The sequence below is a fragment of the Mandrillus leucophaeus genome, unplaced genomic scaffold (genome assembly GCF_000951045.1).
Source record: "Mandrillus leucophaeus isolate KB7577 unplaced genomic scaffold, Mleu.le_1.0 Scaffold4, whole genome shotgun sequence".
Lineage (NCBI taxonomy): Eukaryota > Metazoa > Chordata > Mammalia > Primates > Cercopithecidae > Mandrillus > Mandrillus leucophaeus.
Genome location: NW_012104253.1, coordinates 257,864 through 275,726, shown reverse-complemented (window position 1 = coordinate 275,726; position 17,863 = coordinate 257,864). Strand labels below are relative to the sequence as shown.

General features: G+C 49.6%; 2 protein-coding genes across 4 annotated transcripts in view; one reads left to right on the top strand and one right to left on the bottom strand.

Annotated features, from left to right (window-relative positions):
* Positions 1-4,921: 4,921 nt before the first annotated feature.
* On the bottom strand, positions 4,922-11,224 carry BAG5 (BCL2-associated athanogene 5). 3 transcript variants are annotated; one of them, XM_011991572.1, is made up of 2 exons: positions 11,014-11,224; positions 4,922-9,573 (listed from the first exon to the last, which is right to left on the bottom strand). In XM_011991572.1, the coding sequence occupies exon 2, from the start codon at positions 9,543-9,545 to the stop codon at positions 8,202-8,204; it is 1,344 nt and encodes a 447-aa protein (XP_011846962.1). In that variant the 5' UTR covers positions 9,546-9,573; positions 11,014-11,224; the 3' UTR covers positions 4,922-8,201. The 3 variants fall into 3 exon arrangements, with proteins under 3 accessions (XP_011846962.1, XP_011846961.1, XP_011846963.1); XM_011991571.1 differs by lacking the exon at positions 11,014-11,224 and adding an exon at positions 10,296-10,807; XM_011991573.1 differs by lacking the exon at positions 11,014-11,224 and adding an exon at positions 10,483-10,807.
* A 137-nt stretch (positions 11,225-11,361) lies between these two features.
* LOC105547973 (kinesin light chain 1-like) overlaps positions 11,362-17,863 on the top strand; it is a 167,888-nt gene continuing 161,386 nt past the window's right edge. Inside the window, exon 1 of the mRNA XM_011991789.1 lies at positions 11,362-11,523. Coding sequence (XP_011847179.1) covers positions 11,362-11,523 — 162 coding nt within the window. The remainder of the gene's footprint in view (positions 11,524-17,863) is intronic.

The following is a 17,863-nucleotide window of genomic DNA, read 5'->3' as shown; positions in this document are numbered from 1 at the left end:
GGAGCTCCAGTACCTGAACTGCCAGCCACCTGCAGCCCCCACCTCACCCCAGGCAGTACTGCACCCTGGGCTGGCGGGACCAGCCTGGAGGGCCCTCCGGGGGCTCTGAGGCTCATGGACAGCCTCCCAGGGAGCGTCTCTGCTGGTCTCATTTCTGTCTGGGAGGGAGTTGGGTGAGCAGCGGGGAGAGGCTGAGTGGATGCCTGCCCACCTGGAACAGTGCTAGGTGGGGATGGGGGGCACCACAGGGCACACACAAGCCACCAGAAGGGCCAGTGTCCACTCGGGACGACAGGGGCGCGGCTGTGTGGGTGGAGGCGGTCTGGAAGAGCAGGCATGGCAGAGCGGCCGCTGGCTCACATGGACTGGTGGGGCGCTGTCCTGCTGGGGCCATCCCAAAGAGAAGCATGGCCCGTCACTCCCCAGGCTAAAAACCATCCACGGCTGCCCCTCCTCATGGCTGAAGTGCAGCTCCTAGGCCCCACCCAACGCTCTCAGGTCCCCTTCTCTCCCTCACCCTGTGGAGAGTGGAGCTGCCTCCTGTCCCTCGGAGGACTCTCAGGCCCCAGCCCTGTCCCAGCAGCTTGTGGTCCAGCTTGGCTGGCCCTGCCAGGCTCTCCAGGCTCCAGCAGCAGTGGCAGCTGTCAGCACAGCCAAGCTGCCAGCACTACCACCGCCCAGGCAGGTGGCACCCTCACTCTGATGAAGCGCTCAGCTTACCGACTGGAACAGTGTTCATGACTACGGTCGTGCCTGGGAAGAAGACGAGCTCCTGCACTTCCCATCACGCTCCACTGCTTGTCTGTGACCAACTAACCTCTCCACCTCTGCCAGGAAGCCTCCCTGGGCTTCTCAACCACCCCATCACATCCGGCCAAAGCTCCTTGCGATGGATCCCTCAGAAAGCCACGTGGCCTCTACAGGGGCCCTTGCCCCAGTTCCATGCCTTTGCCCCCAGCACCTCACAGGCACGCGGCAGATGCTGGTTAAATGGAGAGTCCACCCCAAGGCTCAGCGACGCTCCCTCAGTCCTCCTCACCCCCACAGGTTAGTAGGTTTCCTTCAAGTACTTCACCCAGCAACCAGGAAGATTCCTCGTCATCTCAAATCGGTCTGAAAGGCGCACTAGGCACGCGCTGGCCCCGACACTGCCCCTCCCTGGTCCTCTCCAACAGCACCGAAGACATGGAGGTCGGCCCAGGCTCAGGAATCACAGAGCTAACTGCTCATTTCAGCGTCACAAGCACGAGCAGACGAGTTTCAGAGACAGAAGCCAACATCGCCACCCCTGATCTTTAGAGGCTCCAGCCAGCCTGGCCCCCGGGGCTCGGTGGTCAGCCAAGGCCTCTGGAATTGGGGCGGCCTTGCTGCTCCAAGGCAGGGTGTGACCCAGTCTGCCCTGCTGGCCCCCCTGCCCTGGGGACAGAGTGGGAGGCACTTCTGATTCCCCCCGGGCTCTCAGGGGGATGAGGTGGCTTCAGGTGAGAGATCCTGACTGGCCACTGCAGAGCCCTGGTGGAAGGTGCAGCAGAGGGAAGGTCCTTTGGATCCGACAAGCAGAAGGATTTGAAACTCTCTGAAGCTATCTGAAGATCTGAGATTTTTCCACTCATTTATTCAGCAAGTATTCACTGAATGCCTATGACATGCCAGGAGCTAAGGACACTATTTCCAAAGAACAGCTCACCCAAAAGGCATGTGAGTGCCCATTACTGCCAGGACCTGAGGCTGCATGGATGAAGAGACAGACCTTGTCTTGAAAGGCACTGTGGCCTGGCGTGGGAGAGACAGGTGAGCCAGTGTGTTCAAGAGCTATTAATAGGGCACAGGAACAGAAGATACACTCCACGGCCCAAGGGATGGGCAGGGAGGGCTTCGGATGAGAGCACCAGAACCCAGGGCCATGAACAGCAAAGTCATCTGATGACCTTGCTCCGCTCGGCACTCAGAACCACCCAGCTCCATGTCCCAACACCCACAGAGGACTGAGGTGGGGCAGACACCAGTGGGAGACGGAGACAGACGGTGGGGAACTGGCAACATTCGTCTGAAAACGCGGCCACAGGGAAACAGTTCGAGAACTGGAAGGGTTCTAACACACACTGAAAACCTGCCAGTCGCCGCGACGGCAGCGGGGACCAGTGATGGAGAGGCAGCGTGCGGCCCCGAGTCCTTACCAAATGGGGTCACAGACCCCTGGCAGCTCCGCAAAGACCAGAGAACCCTAAGGGGGGAAACAGCTTCACTTCACTTCTGCCTTACTGCAGAAAGATACGTTTTTGCAGTTGTAATTCACCAGTGGAAGACGTGTGGACAGAAGGAAGCACTGGTAAACCACGATGAGGGATGCCGGTTCACTGACACAGTGGCTTTGAGACGTAATGCTGGAGCTGAATGCTTCACATTAACCAGCTGAATCCTTCAAGCCTAAGCACTAAGTACTGCCCACCTTTCAGAAGAAACTGAAGCTCAGGGGCTCAGCTTTGAAAGTGGCACAGCTCGCCGGGCACGGTGGCTCACGCCTGTAATCCCGGCACTTTAGGAGGCTGAGGCAGGCAGATCACGAGGTCAAGAGATGGAGACCATCCCGGCCAACATGGTGAAACCTCGTGTCTACTAAAAATACAAAAATCTGGGAGGCTGAGGCAGGAGAATGGCGTAAACCCGGGAGGCGGAGCTTGCAGTGAGCTGAGATCCGGCCACTGCACTCCAGCCTGGGCGACAGAGCGAGACTCCATCTCAACAACAACAACAACAAAAATACAAAAATTAGCTGGGCGTAGTGGCGCACAGCTGTAATCCCAGCTACTTGGGAGGCTGAGGCAGGAGAATCACTTGAACCCAAGAGGCAGAGGTTGCAGTGAGCCAAGATTGTGCCATTGCACTCCAGCCTGGGCGACAGGAAAAAAAAAAAAAAGAGAGAGAGAGAAAGAGAAAATGGCACAGCTGAGATGTGAACCTAGCAGTCTGGGCCCCAGCCTGCTTTAGCTACTTGGCCAGCACTCCCTGAAGTGGGAGCTTTGAGAAATCCTGATGTCCAGACTGTACACCATCCTGATGAAGCTAGAATCCCTGGGGTGGGCCCCAAGCACCAGACATTTCTTCAACTCTCCAGGTAAGTCCAACAGGCAGCTGAGTCTTGAACTGCAACCAAATTGTCCTTCCCTCCTTTGCCAGGTGACTCTGGGCAGTTCCCTGGGCAAGGGACCACCTGAATCTCAGAATCATCTATGAAACAGATAGTATGAAAAACCTGCCTCAAGGGGTGCTGACAGCTTAAAACGTGCATAGAACATTTTGCACAGATGGCCGGGCAGTGGAGCTGGGGCTGCTGGGACATTCTGGACCACACTGCTCAAGGCCTCACAGGGATGTGGCCAGGTGAAATAGTGGAGGTCACTCAAGGTTTTCATTCAGAAAAGCCGTATGATCAGAGCCGTGCTTTTAGAAAGACCAAGAGGGCAAATATGTGAACGAGGACCTGAAATAGCCTGCTGGTGACTGGCATAAAAAAGGGCACAAACTGGAGACCCAGAACTAGGGACACAGAGTCCTAAGGCTCCCTGGTGACCCCCCCGACCCCAAAATCTGTGCAATGATAACTACACAAAATGGAAAAGCAAGGCCAAGCGCGGTAGCTCATGTCTGTCATCCCAGCACTTTGGGAGGTTGAGGTAGGAGGATCACTTGAGCCCAGGAGTTCGAGACCCTTAACATATTAAGACCCTGTTTCAGTAAAAAACAAAAGAACCCAAAACATTTTGTAAGATGCCCTCAGACATGTCCTGACCAGCAGGGGTGACCCCAGACCTGCATATAAGAGGCCCTCAATTAGGGCCCAGCTTGTACCCACAATCAAGAGCCAAGCTTGCCAGGGCATGGCCCCTCAGCCCCTGCCACCTCGTTCCAGCTCAGCCCACAGCCCACTCCAGGGTTTCTTCTTTTCAAAAAAATATATATATATTAATTTTTTTGTAGAGATGGGGTCTGTGTTGCCCAGGCTGGTCTTGAACTACTAGGCTCAAGCAGTCCTCCCACCTTAGCCTCCCGAAGTGCCAAGATTACTGGTGTAAGCCACCACACCCACCCTCTCCTGTCCTATTTCTAACCAGCCTTGAAGAGCCCAGTGAGACCCCTTCCTAAGCCACTGGTCTTTCTCCGGCTTGCGCTTGACACCTGCCCTGACACCAGACATTCACACCCGAGACAGACCAGGAGTGGCTGACTCCCCTCGTCCCTTCTCTGACTAGACTGGAATTTCTCCATGGCCACTGGTGGCACAATGGACTCTTCAATCCTCAGCGCAACACGAGGATACGCTAGGAGCCTGGTTAATGCTGCTTCCAGTGTAACTGATAAGAATCCTCACGTGTGGTAGAGGATTTATTCAAAAGCTCACATTTCCCCCAGAGTGTTTCTCTTTAACTGTACACATCATTTCTCTTGGCTCTGGGCCTATCATGTGTTTGCAAGGCTTGCAAAGGCTGCCTCTGTTTGGATCACCTGAAAGATAAAAGCAGGCAGAGAAGACAACAAAAATACAATAGAAGGCCAGGCGCAGTGGCTCACGCCTGTAATCCCAGCACTTTGGGAGGCTGAGGCAGGTGGATCACGAGGTCAGGATATTGAGACCACGGTGAAACCCCATCTCTACTAAAAATACAAAAAATTAGCCAGGCATGGTGGCGGGCACCTGTAGTCCCAGCTACTCGAGAGGCTGAGGCAGGAGAATGGCATGAACCTGGGAGGTGGAGCTTGCAGTGAGCTGAGATCGCGCCACTGCACTCCAGCCTGGTCGACAGAGCAAGACTCCGTTTCAAAAAAAAAAAAAAAAAGGACTCCTTACCCAAGTCAGACAGTCCATGAAGGTGATAATATATAACTATATAAAGAACACACACCTCAGACTCACAGCCTTTCACCACTGCAAGCATAAGCTAAGAGACTGGTTTTATTTCAGGAATAACTAAGGGTATACTAATACATGTATCTCAAAATAACATTGAATTATTGAAGACACACTATTCCAATAGTCACAGAGTTGACAGAGAGGGGACAGGAACCGATGTACTGGAAAAACACACTTGCATTATACGTCAAAATTGATGGCCAATATCTCCCTAGGTATTAAAATATCCAACAAATTAAAAGCTGAAAAGCTGTGCTAAAAAAAAAAAAAACAAAACCCAAAACCTTGCATGTACAAGCTAAGCTCAGACCCTTAGAAACCAGATAGAAATGGACAAAGCCAAACAAATGAGAAAAACTGGTTGAGCTTCTCAAACTAAATCATATCAAATATATGTACATTTTAGCAAAATAAACCACTAAACTATACTTCGTAGACATATTCATTACATTTATTTTAATAACTACTTCATTACAGGCTGACTGGATTTCCTGTTTGGATAAAGTGTGATCTGAAAGCAGCGCTGACTGAATGTAAATCAAGCAAATGTTCCCAGTCATTTTTGGCATGAATATGGATTATAGTGTTTAATGCAGACCCAAGGCCACACATTTTTGGGGAGTAGGTTTTACTTGCAGTACAGATTCCTTTCATGTAAGATGACAAAATACAACACAATGTGACAAGCCCCGTTGAAGAATTACATGCAGTAGCTCATATTAACACAAACAGCTCCCCATGAGGGCCGAGAAGAGCTAAATCCGGTGTCACTAGGGTTCACTGCAGGAGTAGAATAATCCGGTACAAGGATCTAGAACAGATTGAAACCAGAAACAAAGCCATGCCTGATGGTCACTCAAGGTCAGTCTGATCATTTTCATGACCAAAATAACCCATGTGAACAATTCAAAATGACCGTGGAAGAGCTGAGCACCCTGTACTCACACACGATGCCCACAGCTTGGCAAAAGGTACACAAACACTTTTGTTTGAAAAGAATAACAGAGACATCTACTTTCAAAGAACAATGGATACTTTTAAAGGGAATGCTGACGTTTAACTTTACAAAATGAAATTAAAAATGTAAGTAGTACTCTGATGAAGAATGTGCCTGAAATGTAATCAGGATTTCCCGGCGGTATAATTAAACAGAGCTCTAATTTAAAAAATCTTCCTGGGCTGGGCGCCGTGGCTCAGACCTATAATCCCAGCACTTTGGGAGGCCGAGGCAGGCGGATCACGAGGTTAGGAGTTCGAGACCAGCCTGACCAACATGGTGAAACCCCGTCTCTACTAAAAATACAAAAATTAGCCAGGTGTGGTGGCACACGCCTGTAATCCCAGCTGCTCAGGAGGCTGAGGCAGGAGAATCACCTGAACCCGGGAGGTGGAGCTTGTAGTGTAGTGAGCTGAGATGGCAGCACTGCACTTCAGCCTGGGCAACAGAGTGAGACTCCATCTCAAAAATAAATAAATAAAAAATAAAAACTCTTCCGCAAGATTTTAAGAGCATTCTAAAATTATGATACAGAAAAGCAATCCTAAAACTACTCTGGCCAAAATGTGGATTCGAATGACCTGCCTTGAGTCCGAAGTTGCCAGGAGCTGGACCTGCAGTAGTGTGGGAGCTCACAGCCTCAATAGCGACTGCCCCCTGACCCCACCATCCAGTGATTCTAGAACATTTCTAGTAGGAAAGACACAGCAAGGGATTTTCATGATCGGGAAATACTGAGACAAACTGAAGATCTGTTAAGGGCTATGCTTTTGTCATCGTTTAGGTATTTAAGGCTACTTCTTTAGCCAGCATACTCTCAGCTGTTTAGAGTGACAATTTCCCTACACAAAGTTACCAAATTAGCATCTCTGAAAGAGAATACTACTACTCTGGATTTCCAAAGATGCACTCTAATAGGATGACCAGGCAAAAAGTGACCCGGGGGAGGAGTCTGTTATAACACCCGGACCAACGTGTTCTCAAGGCACTTCAGAACTTCGGGGAATTACTTCATACTGGATCCTCAGAAAGTACTGACGGAAATACACATCCTTTAGCAGAAGAAAGACGCTTCATGCAGGATTGACTTTAATGGCTCTTTCAGGCAACAGAGAAACCACCACATGCTCATAACATGAGCTCAGTTGTTCAGCAGGCACCCAGAGGAAGCCTTTAATTCCGAGCAGGTTTCACTAATTAGTCCTGGAGCAGGTGTGGTTTTGATATTTACCATGTGAGTGGTTAACAGCTGACTGCCTAGGAAAACCTAGGAAGGCCTGGTCCCTCTGGGTTACTGACAGCATCCACCCTCACGTTGTAACACAGCACTGGGGAGGTGTGACAAGGTTGTCCATTTTACAGCCTTGGACCACAGAAGAGAACCATTACATGCTACATTCAGACTTTTTGGCTTAGTTTTAGTATAACCTGACACTGGAAACCCATCTCCGGTCTTCATCCTCCAACTACAGGTATGGGTGTTTCCTTTTCTGTTTTTTAAAGGCCCATTAACTTCATTTAAAGGTTCCCATCCTTATGAATTACTCACTAAGGAAAACTATCCGCTCAGATTTTAGAAAAAGCAATTTACAAGATATTATTGCTGGTCCTTTATCCCTTCTCTTTAATGCAATCTCAAAGGTTTTTTGGCTATTAGTTTTCACAATTTTCTTATGTTGCACACAAAAACAAGATTCCTCTCTCTAAAATGTAGAGTATGGGGAAGACACAGATGCTGTTTTTCCAACTAAAAATGTTTACAAAGAACAGATTGTCTCAACAAACAAAAAAAACCCATCCCATTAAGCTGGGTAGGACCAGTAAGTGAAAAAAAATGTCTTCTATCGAGCATAATAAAACAGAACATGTACTTCTTGTGTTTGAACCTTACTCCTATTTAACCAAAAATTTCCCCTTTCTCATAATTTTCCCAGTATTATGTAAGGTTATGCCTAGTTCTAGATTCTGAAATACCTGCATTTTAATGCTTGCACAACCCATTTTAAATTTACAAAAGCTGCCTCTGTTTCATTTTCTGATTGAAAACACACAAAAAAAGGACAAACCAAACAAACCACACCACATCATAGAGATAATGATCCGAATGGAAAAGTTAATGTGCTGTAATGATATTTGTCTTGCAACATCACAAGCAGCAGATACTGAATAGAATTTGCTTCAATCATAAATACTGAGACTGAAATATGCACGTATAAATCAATGAACTGAAAGCTCTCTATACGTAGAAGCACATATGAAGTGCAAAACAATATCAAAAGTGAGATCTCTGGTATTTTAGTACTCCCATTCATCAGATTTCAGGTCGAGATAGCTGAGAATATTCTGGGCAAGCTTCACAGCCTGTTTCCTGGCAGCCTTACACTTCTCTTCTCCCTGCGGATCAACAGCATCCAGGGCTAGCAGCTGCTTGGTGAGCAGCTCTTCCAGCCGGATGTAGTTCTTATCGGTTCGATTTCCATCAAATGAAAGAACTTCTCCTTGGATCTCGGACAAGTTTCCAAGGACGTTCCAGACGGCTTTATGGGATGGGTGCTCCTCACAAGCAAACAGCTTTCTTTTCTCAAGGGCCTCCTTCAAGTCAATATACGTGATCAGAGTTTGCACCTCGATCACTGCTCTTCTCCTGGCTTCCCGGATGCAGGGGTTTTTTTCAAGACTTACCTCATCCAACTGTCCAATTAAACCCTGCAATTCTGTTTTGGAGCTCAGGTACAATTCAGGAGGGTTTTGTGCTTGGAGAAGTTCATTTTTTATTTCTCTCATTCTCGTGAGGACCTTTTCTATTTTTAAAATGGAATGATTCTGTCTCAGGTCAAATGCTTTAGTCGTGTCTGCTTCCTCTTCCAAATCCAGATACTTCAATAATTTGTTGATATCTTCTACTACCTCCCTCCGATAATTTCTGATTTCTGTCCGGCCGCACACATCTAGAGCATCTAGGTCGGCGATCAGCCCTGAGAGCACACAGGATAAGTGCCTGCAGGTCTCACTGTTGTTCACGCCCATCAGAAGTGCAATCAGGACCCCTCGGGCCTTGTTCACCTCACACATCACAAAGTTGATTTTGGCCACGGAAGGATGTGCATCCTCGGAAAGCGGCAGGGAAGGCTGCTTTTTCATGCAGTCTTCGATAATCTCTTGCACCGCACAGATTTTGGTTAAAGTGTGATACCTTGCTTTCCGCAAGGAGATTTTTCCTCCAGTTTTAACATGTGTCAGCCTCAGAATGATATCCTGGATGCCTTCTTCAAACTCGTCAGTTACGCAGTTGCCTCCATTATAAAATGGCACAATTTTCTCTCTAACGAGGGACTGGGCTTCCTCAAAAATGTTCTGTATTTCAATCCGGTGTGGGTGGTTTGCATTCTGCTCCAACTCTTTGAGAAGACGTTCTGTCTCCTGTGCTGCCCTCTTCCTAGCTTGCTGAATATCTCCTTTTCCTTCAGTATCTACAGAGTCTATTTCAAAAAGTTGTTTTGTTAGAATCCTCTCCAGTTTCTTGTAATTCTTGTCATCTGACAGACCACTGAAGCCGACAACTTGCTGTTCTACACTTTTTACTTCCTTTTGGATTTCCTGAAGCCTACTAATAGAAGGATGTTGGTTTCCCATATCCATACTTTTGTTGTGTTCAGTTTCACAAGCACTAAAAGATGACAAGAATAACTTATTACAGCACAAGGCTTCTGCAGAACACTAATGGTATACTAAGTCATTCTAAAATTCTCATTTTAAAAAGGCATACTTTCGAGCAGTCATCCCCCCTCAGCCTCCCCAGTAGCTGGGACTACAGGCGTACACCACCACGCCCAGCTACTGTTACTATTTTTAGTAGAGACAAGTCTCACTATATTGCCCAGGCTAGTCTCAGACGATCCGCCCGCCCCCGCCTCTCAAAGTGCTGGGATTAAGGTGTGAGTCACCGTACGCCGCACAAACTGTTTGGAACCGGCAGGGCACCTTTATGCAAGGTGAAACAGTAGCTCTTGTAACCTTCCGAACACTAACAGTACCCCGCCCCGCCACACAGCTATGCCTAGTTTCCAGAAACTCTAAGCAAAATAAACTGAACCAGTAGAACAAAAACCAGTGGCTCTCAGATATCCCCAAGTTCCCGCTTCTTCGTTTCTCTCCATCCCTTTGTGCACTTCCCCTCCCCACCCTTTTAGCTCCTCACACATCTTCCCTCCCAGATGTCTCCCTGAAGAGATAAAAACCCCACAGCTAAAGAAGAGCGACGGGGATTGCGCTGAAGGGCACCACCTTGGGCTTTCGAGGCCCAGCACCTCCTCGGCCCCCAACATGCTCCACTGTCTCAAAAAACTACAACCTGCGAAAATGTGGTAACTGAATAATTCATTCACTCGCCTCCCACTGAGAGTCCACAATCGCCTAATGCACGTTTCAAGCTCTTGGTTTCTATCAAACGGCTCGCTCAAGGTGGGTAACCAATGGAAACGCATCATCCATCCCCTGTGGATGTTCTGGAGGCCACGGAGGGCAGGCGGCCCGAGTTCCTTCCTCCCCGCCTCGCCCTTCCCTCTTGGCTCTTTACCCAGAAGAGGTCTGAGCTGGCTGCGATCTTGGCGTCCCGTGGCTGAGGTGGCGAGGTGGAAGATCAGCCCTTTACGGGGTGCGGCACCGGAGCTGGGCCCCCAGCTGCATCCCTCGCGCCCCTCCCGACTAGGTCTGAGCGGGGCAGCCGGTGAAGGGGCCGGCGGTGAAGGGGCCGCTACTGGCTGCAGCAGCCGCTCCGGGCGTCTCGGCCTAGGTGCCAGGGCGCGCCCGCAGGCCCTGACCTCACAATGGGCGCGCGAGGGGCCCTCGGCCCGGCCGGGGGAAGCCGGGGAAGGAGGGGAGCCAAGGCCCCGCCGGAGACACCAGAGACCAGGCCCGACCACCCCTGGACAGCGTCCGAGCCAGGGACGGGGACGGCGCCGAGACCAACTCTGCTCGGCCTGTGCCGACAGACCGCGCTGGGGTGGGCGCTGGCGGAGAGGTGGTCCAGCAGGGAGCCCCGCGCGGACGGGGGGCCCCACTCGTCCCCCCGACGGAGGGAAAAAGCCATACGCCGCGCTTCGCTCACCTGTCCCGCCCGCGCCATCGCGCGATGCGTCGCCGACGCTTCCACGACTTCCGCAGCTCCGGCCGTCGCCCGGGCCAGCCAGCCCACGCCCCTGGCCGAACACCCCTAAACCCGGGGACACCTCCTCCGGCGTCCGCGCCTAGCCGCCGACAGCGCCAAGCCCACCGCCAGTGGCGCAGCAAGGCAACCTGGAGTGACAGCGACCAAGGAGCGGCCGCCCGGGTCAGCCCGCGCCGCCCGCCGCTCCCGTAGCCCGTCGTACCGCGGGGAAAGCGCACGGTCGGCCGCACCGCCGCCCTCCCTCGGGCTTCGCGACCCTGCCGTAAAGCGGCCTCTCGCGCCGTCGCAATGCTGCCGTGCGCCGCGGGAGCCAGGGGGCGTGGGGCCATGGTGGCCTTGCGGGCGGGGAAGAAGAGTCTTCTCCGCGGTCTCAGCCGCTCCTTCGTCTGCCGCGGCTGTCAACTCGCTCCGGAGCGCGGCGCCGAGCGCAGGGATACGGCGCCCAGCGGCGTAAGCAAGCGCCTGGGGATATTGGGCCGGGAGGGGTGACCGGAAGGAAAGACAAACCGGGGCCTCGGGGCAGCTGCCTGCCGTGCACAGCCGCCTCAGGCCTTTCTGCAGGTGCGCTCCCGTCCTATCCCGAACAGTCCCGCAGCCCCAAGGCTTCCGCGTCGGGGCTCTCGGTCGGATGGGACTGAGGGTGCCGCCGCCACGCCAGAGACTGTTGACAGCCAGAACCTTTAAGCGTAAGAGTCACCTGGCAAGTTTGTAGCTACCTTATTTGTTCCCGAGAATGATTATTTTTTATATTTAAAGAGCTCTTGGCTTAGCGTGCATTTTTTTTTCGTGGTTTTGTGTGTGTGTGTGTGTGTGTGTGTGTGTTTTGGCTTTGTTAAAATTATTAGAGCTTTTATTCAAGCGGTGAACACTTTATACTTTATCATCGTACTTTTGTAGCACTTCACGTTCATTAGTTGTTCTTATTTGCAAACTATGTGTGGGTATATGCATGTTACTGGCCAAAGATCCGCAAAGAATGTCTGTAGCAAGAAAGAGTGGCAAGCAATTTTTATAAGTCATACTTTTGGGAGGGATGTTTTGTTTAAGGGAGGCCTAGGCCTTGATTCCATCTGTCAGATGAAAATGTTGGCTAACGGTGTGGAATGGGCTGGAGATAAAATATTCAAGCAAAGCATGCAAATACCAAACAGGCTAATGAAGGAGGCTGGAAAACTTGGTTTAAACAATAATTAGGCCGGGCGCGGTGGCTCAAGCCTGTAATCCCAGCACTTTGGGAGGCCGAGACGGGCGGATCACGAGTTCAGGAGATCGAGACCATCCTGGCTAACACGGTGAAACCCCGTCTCTACTAAAATACAAAATACAAAAAAAAAAAAAAATTAGCCGGGCGAGGTGGCGGGCGCCTGTACTCCCAGCTACTCGGGAGGCTGAGGCAGGAGAATGGCGTGAACCCGGGAGGCGGGGCTTGCAGTGAGCTGAGATCCGGCCACTGCATTCCAGCCTGGCCAACAGAGCCAGACTCCGTCTCAAAAAAAAAAAAAATAAATAAACAATAATTAAAGAAGTGTAAAAAAGAGCTAATTAAAAATTGTTCGGGCTCCCTGGCTCACACTTGTAATCCTAGCACTTTGGGAGGCCGAGGCGAGCAGATCACGAAATCAAGAGGTGAGACCATCCTGCCCAACATGGTGAAACCCCGTCTCTGCTAAAAATACAGAAATTAGCTGGGCGTAGTGGCGCACGCCTCTATAGACCCAGCTAGCTACTCGGGAGGATGAGGCAGGAAAATCGCTTGAACCCGGGAGGCGGAGGTTGCAGTGAGTGGAGATCGCACCGCTGCACTCCAGCCTGGCGACAGAGGGAGACTTCATCTCAAAAAAAAAAACAAAAAAAAACTAATTAAAAATTGCAAATGTACTTGCTTGTACATTTTCATTTCTGTTGGGCTGTGGCTGTTAGCACACTTTTATAATTGTAGCTTTGAAGGTCTGTTTAGTTTGCAATTTAAACAAGAAGTTACCAGGGCAACTTGTCAACCAGACACCCAAGTGGCTGACTCAGTTCTGTGTTACAGTGGCCAAGCCCTTGCCTTCTATTCCTAGAACATAGAAACCCACCCAGCATCTCCGTCTTTGGGCAGAGAGATACAGCAGGTGTCTAAAAATGCTCTAAGAGAGCCAACTGGAAATCAACCCAGACATTTCCCAGGGGGAGGATTTTCCCTAGCTTATTTTGTGAACTTGTGCTGGAAAGAAACAACAGCACCCGAATAAGGATTTCTCCATTCTCATATAGACTTCTTCTTTTTTTTTTTTTTTTTGGAGGCGGAGTTTCCCCCTGTTGCCCAGGCAGGAGTACAGTGGCCTGATCTCAGCTCACTGCAACCTCTGCCTCCTGGGCTCAAAGGATTCTCGTGCCTCAACCTTCCGAGTAGCTGGGATTACAGGCGCCCACCGCCATGCCCGGCTAATTTTTTTGTGTGTTTTTAGTAGAGAGAGGGTTTTACCTGTTGGCCAGGCTGGTTTCGAACTCCTGACCTCAAGTGATCCGCCTGCCTAGGCCTCCCAAAGTGCTAGGATTACAAGTGTGAGCCACCATTCTCGGCCTTAGACTTCTTGTTAAAGTAAAAAAAGTCTTACCATGGGTCTGTTCTCAAGCTGAGAGACCTCTCTGCCTTCTTTGTTTTTTCTTTTTTCGAGATGGAGTTTTTGCTCTGTTGCCCAGACAGGAGTGCAATGGCACAGTCTCGGCTCACTGCAACCTTCGCCTACTGGGTTCAAGCAGTTCTCCTGCCGCAGCCTCCCGAGTAGCTGGGATCACAGGCGCATGCTGCCACGCCTAATTTCTTAATTTCTTTTTTCTTTTTTAAGTAGAGATGGGGTTTCACTATGTTGGCCAGGCTGGTCTCGAACTCCTGACTTCAGGTGATCCACCCGCCGCAGCCTCCCAAAGTGCTGAGATTACAAGTGTGAGCCACCGTGCCCAGCCAGCACCAGCTTTTAATTGAGAAACATTACAGAACGTAAGAGTCAGGCACCATTCTTCCTTCCAAATCCATCTTTAAAACTCAGCTTTTCAGAAATATAACTGCTTTTGGTAAAGAAAAAAAAATTAGACTTTTAAATTCTGTTCCCTAGCCACTTCATGCCTGCTTATGTCTTACCTATGTAGTTTGCATCACTGGTTCCTAAACTTGTTTGCACATAAGAATTAGTCTGACTCTTTCAGTTCTTTTTTTTCTTTAATCTGGAAGTTCCCAAACCAGAATTGGTTCAGACATACTCCCTTTTAGTTCTTTTTTAATCCATAGGTTCTGCCTCCATCACCTCTCCACCTTTTTTTTTTTTTTTTTTTTTTTTTGAGATGGAGTCTCACTCTGTCACCCAGGCTGGAGTGCAGTGGCATGATCTCAGCTCACTGCAACCTCCACCTCCTGGGTTCAAGCTATTCTCCTGCCTCAGCCTCCCGAGTAGCACCTCCTCACCTTTTTTTTTTTTTTTTTTAAAAGCAATTTATTTGGAGAGGGGATCACATGTCCTTTAAAACTTCCTACAGTCTGGATTTTGCTGATTGTGTCTCCATGGTGTAATTTAGCATGTTTCTCTGACCTCTTTCTTGTAAATTGACAGCTATATTCTAGAACTTTGACCACATCCAGATATTTTTTTTTGTTTTTTGAGACAAAGTCTCACTCTGTCACCCAGGCTGGAGTGCAGTGGCGTGATCTCAGCTCACTGCAACCTTCACCTCCCAGGTCCAAGCAGTTCTGCCTCAGCCTCCCGAGTAGCTGAGATTACACATGCCTACCACCACGCCCGGCTAATTTTTATATTTTTTGTAGAGACAGAGTTTCATCATGTTGGCCAGGCTGGTCTTGAACTCCTGACCTCAGGTGATCTGCTCATCTCAGCCTCCCAAAGTGCCGGGATTACAGGTATGAGCCACTGTGCCTGGCCCAAAGTCACTTTTAGCTTCAAAAATGAGCTGTAGGGTATACCTTCTTTTTCTGTTTCTGTGGATTGTTTACTAAGGTTTGAATTTTTCTGTGACTGGTAGAACCTACAAGTCATTTGAACTAGAGTTTTCATAAGAACAGGTCATTTTAACCCCATCTTCTTTTTGGTTAGAGTTACTAAACTGGTAAATAAGAGTGATCCGGCCAGGCATCGTGGCTCACACCTTGCCAGCACTTTGGGAGGCTGAGGCAGGCAGATCACCTGAGGTCAGGAGTTCAAGACCAGCCTGGCCAACATGGTGAAATCCTGTCTCTACAAAAATACAAAAATTAGCCGGGCATGATGGCGGTACCTGTAATCCCAGCTACTTGGGAGGCTGAGGCAGGAGAAATGCTTGAACACAGGAGGCAGAGGTTGCAGTGAGCTGAGATCGCGCCATTGCACTCTAGCCTGGGCGATGGACCAAGACTCCTTCTCAAAAAGAAAAAAAAAAAAAAAGAGTGATCCATTGCATATTGATTTAAGCAAGACATCTGATAAAGTCTCTTATGTATTTTTGAAAACCATGTCCTGTGTTATGGTGCTTGAAACACCAATGGAAACATTTGTCTCAGGGTGGTTCGTATTTCCTGCACAGGTTCTTCACGAGGTGCCAGTGATACAGAAATGAATGTGTGTGCCTCTTTTCACACATGCACAGATGGCTCTCCAGGCAGGAGCTCTGCATGCTAACACATGCCTCCCTGGTGCCTAGAGCGGTGCTTGTCCTTTGCATGGTGGCGCAGGTACAGACAGGTTGATGCTTATGGAGAAAGGCTGAATCCGCTATGCCCATTTTGGGAATCTGTTGGAAGTTAATTGTTTGCAGCTCCAGGCAGGGTGGTTCCCAGGGGAGCACCACCCTGGGCCTGCCTGCTGGGCACATAACTTCTGAGAGGAGGAGGGCTGGAACAAGCCCACAGATAATGATCTTTTTCCCTTTTTTGGAGATAAGGTCTTGCTCTGTTGCCCAGGCTGGAGTGAGCAGTGGCACAAACACAGCTTACCACAGCCTCAACCTCACTGGCTCAAGTAATCTTCCTGCCTCAGCCTCTTTAGTAGCTGGGGCTACAGGCACGTGCCACCACACCTGGCTGATTTTTAAAAATTTTTTGGCAGGGCGCGGTGGCTCACGCCTGTAATCTCAGCACTTTGGGAGGCCAAGGAGGGTGGATCATCTGAGGTCAGGAATTCAAGACCAGCCTGGCCAACATGGTGAAATCCCATCTCTACTAAAAATATAAAAATTAGCTGTGCGTGGTGGCACATGCCTGTAATCCCAGCTACTCGGGAGGCTGAGGCAGGAGAATCGCTTGAACCCCGGAGGCAGAGGCTGCAGTGAGCCGAGAACACACCACTGCACTCCAGCCTGGCCAACAGTGCGAGACTCCATCTCAAAAAAAAAAAAAAAAAAATTTGTGTAGCTTTGCACAGCAGCAGTGTTGTAGCCAATGAGATTTATCCGAGGTGTGATTATTGCTAATTGAAAACTTTTCCCAATACCCTGCCATGATGACTTGCAATATAGTCGGCATTGGCAATGTTTGACAGTCTCTGTACAGAGACTGAAAAAAAAATTTTTTTTTATAGAGATGGGGTCTCACTTTGTTGCCCAGGCTGGCCTCGAACTCCTGAGCTCAAACAATCCACCTGCCTCGGCTTCCCAAGGTGCTGGGATTACAAGTGTAAACCATCAAGCCCAGCCCACAAATAATCATCCTTAGACAATGTCTAAAGACATAAAGAATGTCTAAAGACAATCTTTAGACAAATTGTCTCATCATTTTTAGACAATACTGAGGTGCAGGCCTTGTGTCTGTTGGTGGTGGGAAAGAGATGGTTGAGTAGGGCCTTAAAGATAATAAAAATAATTAACGTGTGTTTGCAGCAGGGGTGGCTTCCTGCTGTGGTCACTCCAGTGTAGGGTGAAAGTGTTCCAGCCTGGATAGCTCTCCCGTGTCATTGGCATTCCTGAAATTAGGAGACCGTTTTCATTGACTTTCTAGTGTTTGCCATTCTGGTGGATTATCCTTCTTCTATACTGCTGGATCGGGTTTGTGGATTTGTCTAGCATCTGTGTAGAACAGGGGAGTGGGGACCCTAACCCTCAGTAAATATGGAAGTTCCTGACTGCTTCTCAGATGCGAACTCAAAGCCTTTATAGAACTGAGAATTAGAACGGGAAGCAAGAATGCTAGGAACTTGCTAACATTTTCTCTTCATTATTCCCTGGCGGTTTCTGCATGGTAGCTTTGTGTCATGTACGGGCACTTCCAGGAATAGGGTGCAGGGGAACCATCTCAGTGTCTCCCCTTCCAAATCTTGGCTTCTGGAGGGAGAGAGGCTGGGGTGGGAGTGCTCCTTGGGTACTCAGGAGCTTAATAAAAGCAGAGGGAGCTGGAGAGCAAGGTCTGGCCTGCAGAGCTGGCACAGAGAAGCCTGGTGTGGGGTGTCCAGCCTGCCAATATACAGTTAAGAAAGGAGATATGTGTGTGTGTGTATATATGTATAGTGTGTGTGTGTGTGTGTGTGACAGGGTCTCACTCTGTCACCCAGGCTGAAGTGCAGTGACATGGTCTTGGTTCACTGCAACCTCCACCTCCCGGGTTCAAGCAATTCTTGTGCCTCAGCCTCCCAAGTAGCTGGGATTACAGGTGCACACCACCACGCCCAGCTTATTTTTTGGTGTTTTTAGTAGAGACGGGGTTTCACCCTGTTGGCCAGGCTGGTCTCGAACTCCTGACCTCAAATGATCCACCTGCCTCTGCCTCCCAAAATGCTGGGATTACGGCCTGAGCCACTGCGCCTGGCAGAAAAAAGATTTTCACAAGAAC